This window comes from Anopheles coluzzii, chromosome 3 (genome assembly GCF_943734685.1).
Source record: "Anopheles coluzzii chromosome 3, AcolN3, whole genome shotgun sequence".
NCBI classification, from domain to species: domain Eukaryota; kingdom Metazoa; phylum Arthropoda; class Insecta; order Diptera; family Culicidae; genus Anopheles; species Anopheles coluzzii.
The window spans coordinates 30,808,562-30,827,240 of record NC_064671.1 but is presented as its reverse complement, the minus strand read 5'-3'; the positions used below and the strand labels follow the sequence as shown (position 1 = coordinate 30,827,240).

The 18,679-nt window shown below is 45.7% G+C and overlaps 1 protein-coding gene across 3 annotated transcripts in view; it reads right to left on the bottom strand.

Annotated features, from left to right (window-relative positions):
• Positions 1 to 18,679, bottom strand: part of LOC120959422 (uncharacterized) — a 63,960-nt gene that overhangs the window by 15,984 nt on the left and 29,297 nt on the right. For all 3 annotated transcript variants that reach the window (XM_049610309.1, XM_049610308.1, XM_040382792.2), the window contains 2 exons: positions 3,839 to 3,930; positions 57 to 779 (listed from right to left, as the gene is read on the bottom strand). In XM_049610309.1, the coding sequence (XP_049466266.1) occupies positions 57 to 779; positions 3,839 to 3,930 (815 nt within the window). The remainder of the gene's footprint in view (positions 1 to 56; positions 780 to 3,838; positions 3,931 to 18,679) is intronic.

The following is an 18,679-nucleotide window of genomic DNA, read 5'->3' as shown; positions in this document are numbered from 1 at the left end:
AGCGTTAACGATTCGTTCCTGTCATCTTTTGAAATGGCTTCCAAACAAACACCTACCTCACGATGGCTTCAGCACAACCGACGAGTATGTACTTTGTACTGGCCACCATACAGTTGGCCGCATTCGTCCTGCACATCACCCACTTATCGAGCAGGCGCCGTGCATTGAACTCCACCAGATGGCCGTTCCGCGTGATCGCGTACGTACTTTCCGCCATCTCGCCCTTGCCGCACGCCACCGCACAAAAGTCATTGTTGCGCAGCTCCCCCAGGATGGCGCTGCGGCCCATCAGCGGGATCGGTTCCTTGTACTTCCGGCTGCCCTCCAGATACCAGTACTTCACGTGCCGGTTGCCCACCGTCACAAAGTAGTTGCCGTCCTCGCTGAAGCTCACCGCCACCACCTTGGCCGTCACCTTGTTCGAGGCGATCTTGAGGTTCGCCTTCCAGTCGAACACGTTCACGATGTTGTCGTGCTGCGACCCGACCGACACCAGGTACTTGCCCGTGGGCGAGAAGGCCACACAGCTGACCGCGTACTTGTGGCCCGAGAACTCGGCCACGATGCTACCGGCCGCCCCGTTCTCGATCGCACCACCGCCACCGGGGCCGCCGGACGCGTCCAGCTCCCACACCTTGATCGAGGGATTGTGGCCACACTCGCCCGTCGCCAGGTACCGGCCACACTCGGAGTATGCGACCGCCGTGATGGCTTTCTTCGTTGTGTTGAGCAGGAAGTTCTGGGACAGCTTTTTGGAGTTGAACAGCACCACCGTGCATCTGTGTGGGACGGGAGGGAAAATAGAAAGAAGACGAGAGTTAATAATCAAGAAGTTGGGGAGTCATTTGGTGTAATGCTGTATGTTGCAACACAGATTGAACGAGAGTTCCATTGAAAATTCGAAACTGCGCTATGCAAATGAAGTTGGTAGGTTCGTCGCTTGATCATTTTCATCGTCCATGGTAGCTTTAACTCCGATGTTACGAAACACTGCCACTTCTACTGGCATGAAATGTGTAAGCAAAGGGTTTCACCTTAGCATATCTTTGTATTTGCTTTACCAATTCCGCCTCAAAAAGCGAACCATTTCGGCCAACTCTTTAGCTCACGCATTCTTCAACGAGATCTCCCTACAGCTGACCAACATTAACACATCTCGTGCTATTGATCTTTCCTTTGTGTGTGTGTGTTTGGCGAGATATTAATATCAAGCACAATGCACAATAAGCCCCGCACTCGCCCTCTCGGTGTACGTGCCGCAGCAAACACACGACGACGACCAAGTTTTGGTTCGGGCGGTGGGTTCCGGCCGTCCGCCCGCCTAGTTAGCATAAGCAGTGGCTGCCTTTTAAGGGCTCCTCTCGCTTACGAAACGCAGCTTTCGGTTTGATCAGCTGTCGAGGGTTTACCTTCGCAAGTCGTTCGCGCAACGTGGTCAATCATCGTCCCGAGCGAAGGCGCAATGCGTATCTTGAAGCTTTAAATGTGCATCTTGATTTGGGCGACCAAATGAGCGTTGCGTGAAAAGGTTGAGCCCTAGTGTAAAGGCAACCAGCAAAGAAGGCCAGCGCGTGCGTAGGAAGTTGTACAGCTTCTTCATCGACGCCCCAAACTACCACCACTTGCGCCTCCGGGGGTCAATTTGTCTCCGGTACAACAAAAATCAAACGAAACGAACCCCATCAATCGTTCATGTTTCGTGTGTCGAGTGTGTTCCCAATATTTCCGAAATGTTTGTTTGCTTGTCATCACGTACCAAAAGACGAAAAAAGCTCCCCTCGTTTCGCAAGTAAGGCTATCTCATCTCCTGCTTAATCTTCAGCTCATCGAACATTGTGTTTAAGCATTAGCGAGCTTGTTGTTGTTTGTCCCGGGCAGCGCGTATTGTTTGTTTTTGGCGACCAAGGCGATCAATGCCCACCGCACACTGAACTGTATAAAAATGACTTCTTATCTGGTGGTCTATCCAGGGGCAGGGGACAGTCACATCAAATGCAAATACGCTTTTAGCCTACGCACAGGGTTGCATATTTGTTTTTTTTTTTTATTTTTAGAGTTGGACTATTCGACTAGCTTTTTTTTCTTTTTCGAAAGAGTACATCAACGGTCACTCAAAAGCATTAGCACATCGACAAAAAAAGGAAGAAAATGGTGATCAACACGATTGTAAGCCGCCTCTACTACACGATCTATTGAAAGGCAGCTATCTGCATTCGTACGAACCGACTGTCGATCGTTAACGATGTAGTTTTCAATTTATTATGGAAAGAGCAAATAAAATGCTCAACATTTTCGACTAGGCACACTCAGCTCCATCAACCCACATTGTACCTCCTTAAGGGTGGGTTTTAAATGTACAACTCTTAAGCATCTGTTACGATGAATGAACGTCTTCAGCGAATACTTATCGCTAGACGAATTGGTAGATTGATTCGGGCGTGATAGTAATGCTCTGTTGATGCAAAATGATTAAGCTTTTTTGTGACTAGATTACACTGTTTGACGGATATGTCAATTATGTCGAAACGCTTGCTACTTAATTATAAATGCCTACACACAACATAGGCTTTCCTGAGGATTATAGACACTAAGTATAGGTTTTGATGTAAAACCCCGCTTAGAAAGTCCCTTTAAAAAAATGGTCTATTTTGAATAAATTTCGTTACAAATAAGCAACACTAAAGATGAAAGTTTGAGGTTTGTAATTATTACGATTCGATACGTTTCTCCCCATTCTCCGTGAGTGGAAGAGGGTATGCGTGTGTGTCGATTTGAGTGGAATGCTTGTAATACTTTAAATTGATCCTATTCGAATTTTGGAAGTGGGCGGTGGCCAGTCGCGAGAGGTTAGGTTTGCGTAGATAATGTGGCTTAATTAGGAACAATTTGGTTCGATATGCTTCGCATGCTTCACTCTCCCTATGTTTACGGCAGTTGATGAAGAAAGAAGAAAGTAAACCTAAAAACACATGCGCGCGGGTACGAGGAGCACGTTTTGCAAACACAACATTAATTTGGCTGTGTTCGTTCCGGAATCGCTGTGGGGTTTTTGAGTGGGGGGTGGACTAATCCGTAGCAAATTGAAAACAAATTTGTAGATAAAGCTCATCCGTTGTTCGGCGAGTGTGGCTGATGTTAATGATTTTTGTTTTGTTTCACGCATGTAAGAGTCGTCGTGTGTCCGAACGCTAATCGAATAATAATCCTGCGCGGCGAGCGAGCCCTTTTAGTTGCTGCTTACCAGCAGCGATGAAAACCACTTTCGCCATTAAAATATGTGTGTAAACCCGGGGGGACCGTTTACCGGCCCGGTTCAATCTTGAACGCTGGTTGCGGAACTAGTCACTAGTGCTGAAGCTCGTGGTGCTGGCCGGCCGCACGGAGCCTTCTCCGCCGGTGGTAGCTGAGCTGAGGGGTTCCGCTTTCCGATGCGCCGATCCGTCCGAATTAAGGTTACGGTGTTTGTAAACCGGCCCGGCTCGGCTTTCGAAGCATGGGGAGAGGCCCGGCTTCACCGTCGGGTTTGGCGATTTGCATCGAACCGTAGACGAAATTGGCTCGATGCACGCTGTGTACAGGCGGTGAAATGGGTTTTTTTAAAGAAGGTTTTGGAACGTTCTGCGTTGTGTTGGCGCGATGAAGGAGTATAACAGACTCTTTAATAAAATAGATTGCAGAAGAGCCATGTTTGGCAAAGTTCTGCGCAAGCTCTCGTCATGGAATTGCGCCTAAAGCTACACAATTTGTCATAGGAAATAATCTATTTTATGCGGAATATTAACAGCAATCGAATATTTCAACAAAACAAAATTGACGATTAACTGTACGTTTAACTTACCCTGCCGGATACGCAAGGACGCCGGTGGTGGACGATACATCGAGTCCGGCGCTGCTGCATACTGTTAAGCCTAGGATTTTCTTCAATTTTATCTGTAACGACAAAAGCGACAAAGAAAACAACAAACATTAGTCAACGAAGCACACAAAGCAGAAGGGTTTTTGTCATTCATTGCGGAACCGGGAATGCTGGCGCGTTTGACGGTCACGATTGTAAAACAGAGGCCCGCTGCTGCTGCTGCTCGATATCTAAACTGCCCTTTTCCTACCCTTGGCCTGCAGATGGATAAGTTATCTCGCGCCTTCCGCCCCGTTTGGATGTGATAAGGTGGTGGTAGTACGGCGTATTAGTCTCAGCCAAAGCAAACGTCGACAAAATCACCCTGTCTACGTCAACGTAGCGATAGGAAGCTTAAATGGCTTTTTAAGCGAGGCGTTGCTGTCTGTCTGCTTCACAGAGCGCTTCAGTTTTAAAGGTCGAGCTCCCTCTCCTGCTAATTGCCACGAGGTCAATGACAAAGTGATGCATTGTTTTTTTTGTGTGTGTTTGCTACAGCTTTGTAGCTTCATATGTTGCCAAACATGAGCATTAATAGGTAGTGCCGTGGAGGGAGAAGTGTGCAGAGAAAGAGAGAGAAGAGGAGGGGAAAGCAGCATCCTAAAATTAACTGCTGCCGTCGATGATTGCCCATTTATTCGTTGGCGGCACACACAATCGATTGGAAATTGCGGCTGCAGTCTCATTGTGTGGTCGTTGCAGTACACCATGCAGGGTTACTTACACCGCTTACTATATGTGAATAACTTAAGATCATAAAATACATTTAAACAATATCGATGGTAGCCCGAGTGCCGAATAGTCGCTCAGATACTTTGCATTCGGCAAATAATATTTGACAAACTCAATTGTCGACTAGACAGGCTAACCCTGTAGTATGCTGTGTGAAAAACGGTGCGTTGCGTAAGGTTATGGATGGAATTATGCAGCGGTAAAGGCTGGAAAAGACCATTTGAATACAATTATTGGGCAGAGATAGATTTCAAATGTATGTTCAGCTAGATTTGTGCTTTAATTTTTCCTGCAAAAGTATTGCAACCAATAGGGAAAGGTTAAACAGACTTAAAAAAACACATAAAATGCAACAAAACACGATTTATAGAAATGACTTGCCTGAGGCCCGGTGTTATTAGAAAAAAGTGGACGCAAAACAGCGAAATTGAAAAACGTTTGCTTCTCCACACACACACACGCAATCTCATGCCACAGGCTCTGGCGAGCTGGCTCTCGCCCTACATAAAAGGGTTTCCCGCGTGTGCGCCGTGGTTGTAGCTTTGGTAAAAGTTCGAACGAGAGTTTTGCGCCTCCCGGGAGGGTTTTCCGTGCAGCAGCAGCAGCAGCAGCAGGCAATAGAAAGTATTTCATGTTGTGCACACTCTTCCACACTCTGCACAATCACCTTCTTCTGGCTGGACACATTCACACATAAAGCCATATAGAAAGGAAGGACTGGAGCTTCGTTGGTAGGTGAGCTTAACCTCCGCCTAATGGTTTATGCTTTCGCGCGGAAGGCAAAAGTTACAATGTCAATAAAAATGCTTTAAATTTGGAGGAAAACCTAGAAAACGTATGGAGTGGTGATGGAAATGTATTGTTGCAAAAAAGAAAAAAAAAGAAGGCAGTATGGAACAAACTACTGCAGCGTTTTTGCGCCACTTAGCTTATGCATATTTGAGCAGTGTGCATGCAGCGTTCAATGCGATTCTTTATTACCCGACGACTCCCCCTTCGCGAAACCCTTTTGTCCCAAAACTCATATTTAAAATGGTGCCCTTGGGTGCATTCCCCATGTGATGGTGGGGTTTTAGTTAGAAGTTAAACGCTGGGAGGCATTATTTCACTACAATGCCGAAAGGTGCGTCACGTCAGGGCACGCGTGTGTCACGCGTTGCATACACCCGGCAGCACCGAAAGGTCATGGGAAGTGTGGCCGCCTTACAGTCAGAAAAGGCGCGGGCTTAACCCGGTCTGGAGCAATTCGAGCAACGATCTCGCTTACAGACTTTTGCTTGAGATGATGGCGGGGCGGACCGTCTATGTGTAATGGTGGTGTTGCGATTCGTCGTGAACTTTCCGTCAGTTACAAGTTGCAAACCGGAGGAAGTTGCTTCGTGCCTAACAAAATTAAATTAAAATACACTGTTGATGGGGTGCAGGAGCAGCATGAGCCCGAGAGGTCTATAACACGGCGAGTATCGATGTAGCATTTTCGATGCAAAACTTTTATCTCATTACAAACTTTTAGTCCCGGAGAGCGCGGCTGTGTGAAGTTTGAATTAGTGTGAACAATAAGGGGGGTTTGAAATTAATTACTTCGAGAGCAAGTGGTAAGGTTCGTTGTTTAAAATCATGTTTTAAGTAGATTTTTAAGAGTATTAACTACACATAATCGTGATGAAAGTTGGTGATCTAAAACGTAAAGGAAATTGGTCCGAGTAAGCTTGGTCCAACCATTCTGCCAATTAATAATGAAACTGTCCGACCAAATAACATTCGGTTCAATAAACTCATCCAGTTTCTTCGAGGTGGAAGAACAGAGAAACATTTTAAGATTGCATGATTTCACTCAGCATTGTTTGTTTTGCTTCTCCCGTTGTCCACAGCTGACACGGTTCGCTTGACAGTCGGCTCTAATTTGGCGAATGGACCCGCGTCGTTCTTCAGGAGTAGCAAGACGACAAACGCTTTCTTGAGTTTTACCTTTTTGTTTTGCACATCAGTAAATTATTGCTAATCTTTCTCCAAACCTTCTCATCTTCCCCCAAAATGAACGTAAAATGGTAGAGTGAAGGGGGCATGAAATGAACCTTGCTGTTCCCAGGAGCAGCACCAGCACCACCTGCAGACAGGCAGGAAGGCAATAAAACATTTCGTTTTTGCTCACGAAATTATTGTGGTGCTGGGATGATTATTATACACCTTAAAGCGACTGTAGTTTACCATTTGAAACTGACCCCACTGCTGGTGGGTGGATATGGAGTGTACTATTAGTATCATTTCGGTCTTTCCCCCAAAAGCTGAACGCCTCTCTCGGGGCAAGGAAACATAAATTGGCAAATGGAGGTTCTCTTTTTGTCATCCGGTGGAGTGGTTTTCATGCTTGGTACTTGGTGGGCCAAATTTACTTTCACGCACGAGTGCTCATTGCTGTCCGCTGGGATGGAAGGACGCTTAACGTTTTCTTGAACTTGAAATGACTTCAGAGCGAGCAGTAGGAAAATACAAAAAAGTTGTGTTTTAAGATTAATTTATCTGTTTTTGACTCTTAATACACTATACTTCAGTGCTCAAACATTATTACATTGTAACATTTTGCATAAAAGGTAAAAATGTCTTCAAAATGTGTTACTTGTATGCTCCATGACAGGTTCAAAAACCTCCCAAAAGGCCCCCGAAAACCAACATGTCTTGCATGACAGCATACGGTGGGACACGTAAAGTGTTCACGCTCGAAATAATATTGCTCGAGCAGTCAGCAAGTAATTTTCCTTGTACACTTGCTGTCATCTACCGGCCGACACAAGCCGCCACACGCAAATTTCAAGGCCGCATGTACTGCTGTGCAATCCACACCGAAAGGAAGACGGATTGTTGTTGACGTTAAAAAGCCGGAATGGAAAATTGTTTTTCCCAGCTCGCATCAACCATCAACCGCACAGTTTTTGTGGCACAGTTCATGCAGAACACCGGCAGCAGTGTGTGAGGGTAGAGAAAAAGTTAGTAACAAACCATGATGCGATCATAAGCGGGAAACGTTCTTGTGAAAGCTGTTTGTTGTACTTCAAATAGAGGGAGAGATAAGTAGGTCATCTAGCATATGCGCGAATTGTTGCATCCGGCGGGTGGTGGCACAGTAAAATGCGCAACGAAAACCCAACCATGGCCACCCGCTCTTGTTAGTCGGGTACCGCCGCCTCATCAAATCATAATCATCGTCGGCGATCGATCGATCGAGACGGACGACACGTTTTCTCCAGCCGGCGGAGGCGCTGTCCGGTTCGCTTGAAGCAGCATGAATACTAGGCCAGTAGATGAAGCGCGCTCGATGAGCCGCATCCCCGACTGCTCCATTCTTCGAAGTGTTTCGAGTCCAAGTTGTCCGATGATGTTGGCCGCAGGGCCCGGCAGCGTAATCCGATACAAGCCCGGAAGATGTGAGCGGTCCGGTTTGCGTCTCGGGCACGTGTGTGGTTGAAGTCGAGAGCGCTTTGGGTCTCTTGCGGTCTAATAGTTTCACATTCACCGAGAGGAAATATCTTTGGAATTGGATAGGGAAAAAGGGAAGCTTGCGAGTAGCCGCCTACCTAACAAACTAAACATCGACATTGCCGCCACCGTATGAGTTCCTTCACTTGCGTACTAACGACCATATCTTGGGGGATGCAGTTGCAGATTCCGACTTCGGAACAAAGAGGAATCGGTTTTTGATGTCCCGCGTGCCACATACATACACATGCCCCAAAATGGTTGAACTGCACTCTGAGCAGGATCTTCATTCTTATGCCCATTTCCGGGGAGGCATCTACCACGCACACACCACGCCAAACCTTCCTCCAGCTGGCCTTATGGAAGTAGTTTCCGATTGTGTCATAAAGCGTGAATTAATTATTCGCGACACTTTACCCAAGACACCTAGCCGAGCTCCACGAGCTCCGAACGAGCCGCGTGTCTAGGCCGCAACGACCTAGCAGCAGCAGCAGCAGCAGGCCTTCGCGTGGAGGAATTTTCCACCCACAGATTGGAAATTCCAGCTTGGATGTTTATTGGATTGACGTACCGGGCCCTTTTGTGAAGCGGACGGTGTGTGTGTGTGGTGCTTGGGAGGCGAAGTTTATGACCTGCAGTCTATGATTTCCTTACCCAACCCAGTCGATCTGTTCGGAGGGGTGCAGATCTTTCAGTGAGTGCAAGTGCTTGGCTTCTTGGCTACTTCATTACTTACACCCGACATCATATCGTGTAATTTAATGTTTTACGAGGTTGTTGAACATTCAATTGCCAATTCGAGCCAGCCGGGAGGGAGAACTTCGGCGTGCTGTTGGATAATTTATTTCCCATGAAGCAGTGTTGGGGAGGGTTTTTTTGCAGTTAAACTCTCGACACTCACACACTGTGACGAGGTACTTGAGCGAGCGTAAGAGGATTATCAGCAAAGGCAATCAAACTCATTTGCTCTAATGCATCCGTGGCAGTGGATAAGCTGCCCAAAAGTTGAAATTGAGCTGTTTCTGTGTGTTGTGTTTTTTCTGCAATTCACTTGAGAATTAAAGTAATCCGAGAAGCTAACCTTGACCTATATCCTTGCCATTGGCGTGCAGAGATGACGCATATATTTGACAGTTGATGTGACAGTTCTTAAGCGATACTGAATGGGAAACAGATGCTTTTAATCTTAAACTAATGAGGCTTTACTTCAAGAAGAACTTTGTAGACATTGAGCAGACATCTCAACATCGAATTATTCTTCATTTGAGTACTTTAAAAGATATTGATGTATCCACATTTTTTGGGGATGTTTGACATAATTTGAAGTCACCAAATGTCAAACTCCATACAAGAATAGTTGGAATCGTAAAACCCACGTTAAGGTAAATTTACACCCGGAAACATTTTCCCATTCTTAAACCTGAAGGTCTGATTAAGCGCTCGTTTAATTTCATTTCATGGCCAATGCCTCCGGTGCAATACAATTTCCCACCCGAACAAGTCTCTCCGCTCCATTCACCGGAAGTGCACGCATGGGGCTGTTTGCATGCGTATTTGAATATGCAACTGCTGGTGCAATCGCAACCGCTGCGCATCGCTTGGTTAGCCTTCCATTGCTCGCGGATCGGAAAGGCAAACCGGCGGGGCAGCAAAACATATATAAATCAAAAACTCCATACAGGAAGTCCGATTCCACCCGCCCGATAATGAGAAGATGAGCAATGAAACCTGTTTTCACCAAATTCATTACCACCACGCAGTTGCAGGCAGTTGCGTGCGTTTATTGGACCTTCGTTTGGGGCTTGCTTCCTGTTTGAGGGGTTTTGTTTATTTCCAAGCAATCACAGCAGTACCTACAAAAGAAGCAGCTCACTTCCGATTTTCGATCACTCCTACACAAATTGCTGCTAAAGAGACTTCTGTTTCCTTTTAGCGTATGGGCTGGGAAGAAATAAATCACTTCTTTTTTTTCGGGGGACAATCCTAACTCCATGATCAAAGCTGACGGCTCTACCTCGAAGCGCAATTGAACCGTTTACACACGTTGTACAAGATCGCCCAGCAGTTTGCGCGCATGATTAATTGCTCCATCGCAAACGATCTTCACCCAAGAATCGCTGCCCACCATCCTCTACGCGAATATACTTCGGTTCGTATAGGAAATGGACATGGAAGAGATTTGCTTCGGTAGGAAATATATGTGGTGTCACCTTTTTAATTTCATCTGTGTCGGACACACGGTTTGCTAACGCGGCCGGGTTCGTGTCGTCGCGATAAAGGCAACGAACAGCGCTCGTGTTAAATTAATACCGTGTTGAATTTAAATCACATTCATTATTGTGTGCTTCCAACAGGAGATTAGAAGCTCCGTTCGCAAGGGTTAGAATGCCGTTTTCCTGCTACATGACGTACATGGAATAGTGCTTTGTGTGTGCCTCGTAAGGTTGAGGTATTCGGAGCGTAGGATTTGAGCGATTTTATTGAGGGTTGCGATGGTGGCGTATGAGATTTTTACATGGTCGAATAGAATAGAATCAAACGGTGCAGAATTGAGAAGATTGCGTAACAACGATCGCATATTTGGTGTTGTAGTAGGAAGATCTATTATCTACGATTCGATTCACAGTAGGCAGCACTTCTGTCAAGGGGACTGTGATCGTGATCTTGAGCGCTTTGTGTTACAAAATTAAATAAGATGCTTAATTTATTGAGTCAAACGGACAAAAACGTAGAATAGAAGTCATCTGTTCGATTGTGATAGATGGATATTTTATGACTAATTTATGTTTTTCTGGAACAGTGTGAAGCGCTTATTTGATAACTTCTTGCATCCTACGCAATTGCACAAAAGCGTTTCAATAAAAATCTATTCATTTTACTCATTTGTTGCGGTCATTCAACAAATCAGAGGAACAAAGTTTTTCCAACTCCAACACCCAGAGTAGATACTTTAAAAGGATGTACCACTTGCCCTCCGTCAAACGGTGATCATTTTTCTCTCGGGAAGTCGCTTTCATCTTTTCCATTTACATCTTTCACCTTTCGCTCTCTGTCTCGGTATGTGTGTGTCCAGATCGACGGTTGAAAGTTGCATGAACGGAAAGCAAAAGTGCGCTAGCAAAAGGGCGCCTAAAAAGAAGCGCTAATGGGTTTTGCATGCCCTGAGAGTCTTCAGTGTCATTTTGTTCCTCATTTCCATTCCGAAATTTCAAACGAGCCGTTTCATTAGACCTGCTTAAACCGCCCGAAAGCATAATGGAACGACCGGGGCCGGCACAACAGCTTGTTGCGCTGCAAAGATATGTTTTCCCACTTCCGCTCTTTTATTGGACGAAAAAGACGACACAAAAAAAAAAAACAGGAGAAAGAAACGGAAAATTCGCTAAAATCGTACGTTTGCCATGGAAATTGGTAAAGGTCGAGTCCAATTGCACCAACCACCAGGCGATGGTGGTGGTCGAAATGAAATAATGGTTTTGCATAATTGGGTTGCGCTCATGTTGCCGTGTTCGCAGTGATCCGGAGTGGATGGGATGCGAGGGAGCGCCGGGTCAAGATTGTAACCGTCTTTTCCGGCTGAAAAGTGAAACCATTTCACTACGGTACCACCAGCCTGGCATGAGGGCTTGCCTAAACGTGTGTGCCGGCACATGAGAGTTACTGTCTGTCAAGTGGAAGTCGTCGTTCCGGGAACGTGGTGTGCATTTTCCGAGGTTATGAGATAGTATTATGGATTGGTAGGGGTGGTTGGGTTGGCAATTTGTCCCTGCCAGGAACTGTCTGCTTCGCTCCCAATGGTGGTCAATTGCAGTTTGCAAAGCTAAAAAGCAGGAAGTCTTGCCGGCAGATTAGGGACGATGACCGGTGGGATGGGTAACGATTTAACCAAAACCATCAGCTGTAGCCGTTTGCACAAATCGAATTACCGGGGCGACCGACCGGTTGGGTGCAATGGACCCTAAGACGTGCCCACTTAACTGCAGCGTGACCTTTGACCCGTTCGGTGAGGGAGAAGGAGGGTAAGAGACCGATGTCTTTGGAGTAACAGGAAAGGAAGTACAAAAAGAATTAGAAAACGTGTAGGACACCACGGAGGCAGCTCAGTGAGGACAGTAATTTAATTAAGCCAAGACAGCAGGAACACATGTTTGTCAGTGTGTTGTGGAATTTTCGAAAGAAAATGTTGGAAAAATGCTCTGTATCGTTGCTCGGGTTGAATGATTTGCAACAGCGAGTGACTTTGAAGGCATATTGAATAGAAAAATAATGTCACAAAACATTATCAGATACTTTGGGCTTTAAACAACCTATTCCAATAACACTTTTACCATGTTCCAGCTGCGTGCGTGAGTGGCCCGTATACTACTGACCCACCATAACGTCACACTCGTCAGTCCGAACGGTCCCCAAAACCTACACGGGCAGAGCGCGAGTGTCGAGCAGCTGAGAGCTCCAAGCAAAACAAGCCTTCAGTTTTTACGATTTAATATTTATCGACGAATCGGTTGTAGTACACCGACACCGACTGACCGACCGACCGACCGGCCGTACCGGCGGGGACAGTGGTCAAATAGGCGCACATAAATTAAATATTGATGCAATTTAGACCCCCACACACGCATCTCGCTCGGTGGAAATGGCGTCGCAGAAACGCTGACCATCATCATCATCATCGCCAAACTCGGGGTGGTGAAGGAGGTAGCTCGATTGAAGGCAAATAATCGATACAGACGTGGTTGGTTTAAAAGGTGGGCAGGCAATATTACTATTGCTCTGCACAGCATTGGCGACTCTCAGAATGGAGTCGTTGGAATTGAGGAGCGACGGAAAAAAATGGTATAAATGTCAGAAAGCTGTCTTTTTAGCGCGTTAAAACGTTCGCAGCGATGTAGCAACACCCGACCAAACTCACCTTGTAAATCGATTAAGACGGTGTGTGTCGGAAATGTGCTTCGGAAATCATGTCGTATTTAACACGTTTTTGTAAGAGCGAGAGGTGTGTTAAATGCGAAATGAGGAAATATCAAATTAAGAGATTTTTTTCAATACTTTTTCAAATTAAAAACAATAATTAAGTAAATTTATTCGGTACAGTGTTTTTAATAATGTTTTAAATAGAGAATTTGCCCTTAAAACGATGAGTTTTCTTCTAAAGTCAAACTTTGCAAAACAAACACTACAACTAGGCAAAGCACGAAAACGAATAGAAAAAAGGGAGAGGAATAGTAGAGCTTGCTTGGTAAATAAATAAAAGAAACGACAGGAAATTGGGAAGAAATCAAGATAAAGTTTTCAGAAAAGAATTCCACATCCCCATTTCCCAAGCAGGACTGTTGAAGGAAGAGGTATCTTCATTTAGAATGCACACCAAAACACATGTCTTTGAATTAAAGCATTAAATAGAACTAAGAATGTATTGCTTTTTTGAATCCCTTTTCATTGCTGAAGAAGCTTTTTTACTAACACTTTCTCTGTGTTGGTGTGTGTTTATAATTCCACCCCAAAATACGCGCCTTCCTACTTGTGCGAAGCACTAAAAGTGCAGCCACACTTGTTATGCAGTTTTCATTGGTGCAATCAAGCATACCGAGCAGTTGGTGTGTGTGTTAATGGCGAATGCATTTCCTGTTGCCAAACGCGATCGGTATCGGGTGCCTCGTCTTCACGCCGAGCAGGTGAGGGCGTGTATGTGTGTGGCCTTAATGCCGTCTCGCCAGTTGTAGCCATATAATTTGTTTATTGGCCATTTTTTGTGACCATTCTCGGTCGTTCGCTTCTTGCAACCTCTGTAACACTCATATACTAACTAAATGGCAAGCAAGCCGTTGGAGGACTTATAATACCGTATGTGAGAGAGAGACAGAACAGCTCCAAAGGTATAACAGACCAACCAACCGTTAGCAAAGGGTCGTTACGCATAGCACATACCGTTCATTTTTTCTTTCTTGGCCGCCCGTGAGACTTTTCCAGCGCTTTCGCGCAAGCTTCTGACGATTTGCATAAGCTTACGGTACTCTCTCTCTCTCTCTCTCACTCCGCCCGCTGCCTTCCTTTCCATTGATTTCCACCATGCAACGGTCACACTCCTCGGCCACAACCCTTGGCCAGCCAAACGCGCATCGAGATGGCGACGTTATAGTTATGCGCTCTTCCTTTAGCTACATCCTTTCCCCTTCCCATTGAAGCTTCAGCGGAACCGTTCGAGCGAACCATATTCAGCCCGTACACCCTTTCTTTCCTTCCACCCGGTTGTTGCAAGGCGGATTATGGGTTGCTTCCCCCTTTGCCCAATGGTTCACTTCCTATGCGCCGCCACAGGAAATCCATCAAAGACTGTGTCGCTGTTAGCTTCTTTTTACTTTTCCCCCTTTTTACGCGACACTTTTCGGGGTGATACGTGAGTGGTACACGGCGATAAGAGAAGTCTTCAAGGCTGTTCTCTGCTCAGGCTGTTGGAGATTGAAGAGATGCACTTTGAAGCGACGGAAGAATCTCACATCGCTGCCGTCAGCCGTGCTTTCCTACAGAGCATGCCAAGCGGATGCCTAATTTACATTCTGCTTCCGGCTCTCGTCGTTGCACTGCTCAAAGAACAGCAGAAACGAGCTTTGAAGATTTGTGCTTGGCATGGACATGGTGCCAGCCCGGGCGTACGCTTTCCGTTTTTAGTTCCACTCCCGTGTACCATTTGTAACGGAACGGACACATTCTAGGGGACAAATTTAAGCATGACATGATGTAAGAGATTATTGCGAGCGCAATCCGGGGGCCTACGTGCGCTATTAAAAATCGTATTTTGTGCGAGAAAACGGCGACAAAATGAGCTCAACTTGTTCTTGAGTTCGCGTATCGCACTTCATTTTATCAATCAGCTAGAGAAATAGAGTTTTAATAGGTTTTTTAGTAGCTCGCACACGCACACATAATTGAAACCAAACAGGCACGTTCAGCGTCATTAGCTTGCGAAATAGGCAAACGTGACCAAATTTAATGCAATGTTAGTTGGGCAATTTAAAAACTTCTACAAATAGCCGTCTTTGTTGTTTCTTTGGTACGAAAAACACATATCAGTGAACGGAGCTGTTTTCATTCAAGAATGATATTGACAACAATCCGACAATGATAACAACAACAAATCCGATTAATGCAGTTTTCAGAGTCGAGATTCGATCTCACATCTTGTCGCTTGCAAGGCCACACGCTACGTAATGACTCTATCCGATCAACAAGAAAGCCGTGCGCTAATTAGCTTTATATTTCTAGCTTGCCAGTATAACTGCATATCGAACGCAAATCAGCTACAGAAATAAAATAACAGAACATGTTTACACGCTGATTTGAAGATTACGCGAGAAACAGTACTAGACATCTAGCACAGCCGGTAACATCATTTTTCACGATCAGATACGACTTGCTTCACGATCGCAATCCTCTAGTGAACGTTCTTGAACCTGTCGAACGTTCGGGCGAGGAAAATCAAACGCTGTATAACATAAATCTACCCCGCCATAAGCACATAAGCGTCCCATCCAATCGACTGCAATTTGCCTGCGAAAGGCGTAGTAGGATGGATCGTATCATTACCATCTGACAGCATCATCTCCGTGTGAAATAAACACAGTAATTATAGCGCTGAGAAGTAGTGAGTGATCTTTCCTTCCTCCGAGGTATCGTGACGAGGGCTGTTATACACTAGTGGTGCAACACATGTGACATTAGATGCACGTGGTTTTGCCTAGCAGTTGTTGGCATGGGGAGCTAATACTGGGAAGGCAAACCCCCGCGTGTCGTTGGAATAATAACCTTCAACGTTTCGATGCAGCTTTCAACCAAACTTGTCGATTGGTTGTGAATTTTAAAATTACTACTGCACACCGTAAAACACCCCAGTTGCGCATTAGCCAAGGGACGTGTAACATTTGCTGACCACCTTCATGGTAGATCTCGTTATCATTAACAGCAACAAAAAAGATACCGCACGAAGATGCATATCGATTGTTGTGCCTGCGTTGGCCTCATGCGATTGCGTTTGTGTCCGTGCCCGTTGAGTGTGTATGAATGACATCTATTGATTTTGATGGCGGCTAGATCATAGTGGCGCACGCAAAAAAAGCCTTCCAATTCCACCACAACCCACGTTGACCGTGTGGTGTGGTGTGGCGTCCTCGCGGCTACGCCCGTGCTAATGATGACGGGCAGTCGTATTTTTGAAACACTTTCCGGGAACGGAAGACGCGCTGCGTGACGCTGGGCGGGTATTTACATTCGAATGAGTTCATTAGGGGAAGGCTAACGATCGTTTACAAGTTCTCTCGAGAGGGGAAAAAGCCTACTTTAGGTCCGTCAAACGATGTCATCGTTAGGCAAGCTTTACAAGACATCTTTACATTTATAGGAAGCTGCTGCTATGGACAATTTATCATCTAGTTTAGCATACAAAGCGGGTCGATCTGGACGAGATTTGATGTACCGTTTGAACGTTTGCTCCACTAGCTGGCAGATGCATCCGCAAGCAGTTCGGTAGATCGTTTCGGTGCGTGTTAAATGATCCGAAATGTCACCAGATGGTCAGGCCCCGAGATCTAAACAAACGCTTGATGACAGTTGTAAGCGGCACGAGGAATTTAAATTCACAGAGTCGTCGGTATCGCAGGGACGACGCGCGAATGTAAATATTCCATTAGAGTCGGGATTCTATAAACGAAAGCGAATGCTTAAGTAACAACGGTGGTGTTGCTGTCGTGGTTATCTCGCGGTGACAGGTTGCACACATTGTTGACATAGTCTAAACTTCGGTCGGTGTGGCTCAGATACACCCAAACGTGCGCCTCTCGCTGTGTTTACATCGCACCGTGTCACACACTTTAAGATATTCGAGCGGAAAAGGAAAAAAAACACACACATTAGACTGCCCGATAGAGACCAGCCTGGGATGACATAATGCCACCCCCTCTCACTCTCTGTTGATTGGTGTGTATCGTTTGCTCCCTTATAAGGCGACCTGAAGCAGGGTTGGGAAGCATCGTGCTAACGTTTGTAGCCGTGTGTTGTCGGGCTGAGAGGTTTGTTGTTTTGCAAAAAGCTTTACAGCGAGAAAAAAAAAACGGGTCGAGATCAAGGATCAGGAGGCGACCACGGTTTTGCATGTCGTGTAGCGAGAACCATAAAAATGTGTTCAATAATTACTAAAAAAAAACCGGTTGCGTGATATTTATACAAATTGATACGGTGGTGAGAATGGATTGTTAGCCTCATTTGAGGCGAAATTAATATTGCTTTTATTGATTTATGAAAGGGGAATTTATGAAACAGGGGGTTCGAGAAACCATGAAGCAAAGCGCTTATTTAGAGATTTTTTGTCATAAATTATTGACGCGAGCTGATTAAAGCAATTTGTTTTTAATTAGCCAGCTAATAATAGCAACATCCCTGCCAATTGTGTTATTTGCTACCTCCACAAAGCGCTTTAAGCCACTCCGAATTCCACACAAGCTTCGCCAGCGGGGCCAGTGAAAAGAAAATGATATTAAAATTCCACCTTAAAAGTGCTTCCAATTCCAAACGCTCAACGCTAGACATGTAAATCACGCGCATCGAAAGAAAAGTGAGGTAGCGAATCAAACTGTGGCAAAAATGGCAAGCGCGCCAGTGTGAGTTGCTGTGCATATGCCACACCTTCTGGGGTTGTTCTTAAGGCAGCAGGTAGGGGGAGAGCCAATTACACTAGAGCTGAAGCTATAATTTAGAGCAATTTCGCTTGGCTCGCGCTTATAATTAATTCGCCCGGCTCACCGTGAAGGACGCAGGGATGATCGAGCTCTGCCAGGAGGGGCAGCTGCTGCCAATTGCTAATACATATAAAATCACTCTAAGCGGCGAATCGCTTAAGATGCCGCTTTGTTGGATGATGCAAAAACAGGTAGAAAAGATCGCATATGAGTGATGTAACAAGTCTTAACCGAGCGCTGTGCTTTTTAACACTGTTAAGAGCGGTTTTGGGAAGGTCTTGTTAAGCTGTGGATGGAAAATTTGCAATGCCCCACAGTACATCATCATCACTGGTAGCTGGCTTAAATTAATAAGCTTGCTTAGAAAGGCATAAAAGCACTGGATGAAGAGATCAGTAATAATCCTTTCGGATTCCGCTGCGACGGAGTTTGAACAGCCTGGCCAGGATGCTGGCGCTTTCTATTTGCCCTACCTCCCTAGAGCGGGTCAAGACACCAAAAACTACCAAAAAGTAAACCTCCAAATTAAGATTGACAGTCGTCGTCGTGGTCGTCGTCGTCACTCCGGTTGTGCGGTTTTGGTGGTCGGCGCGGCTTGCTCACTCATCCGAGAGATCGTAAATTTTAACACCGAAACTGTGAAAAACTGTCTCACACCGTGCCGCCGGCCAGCGCAGGCTCGTTCGGAGTGGCTAAACTATGGTCACGAATTTGACCGGCGGTATGCGCCCGGTCAAGAGCGATACCTTGTCATTTTTTTCAGGGTAGTTGGCAAGGTTGCAGAAAGGGTTGGTGGTGAATTGGTGAGATATTCCCACTCACTTTTGACTAGCTTGCAGGCTAGCGCGAT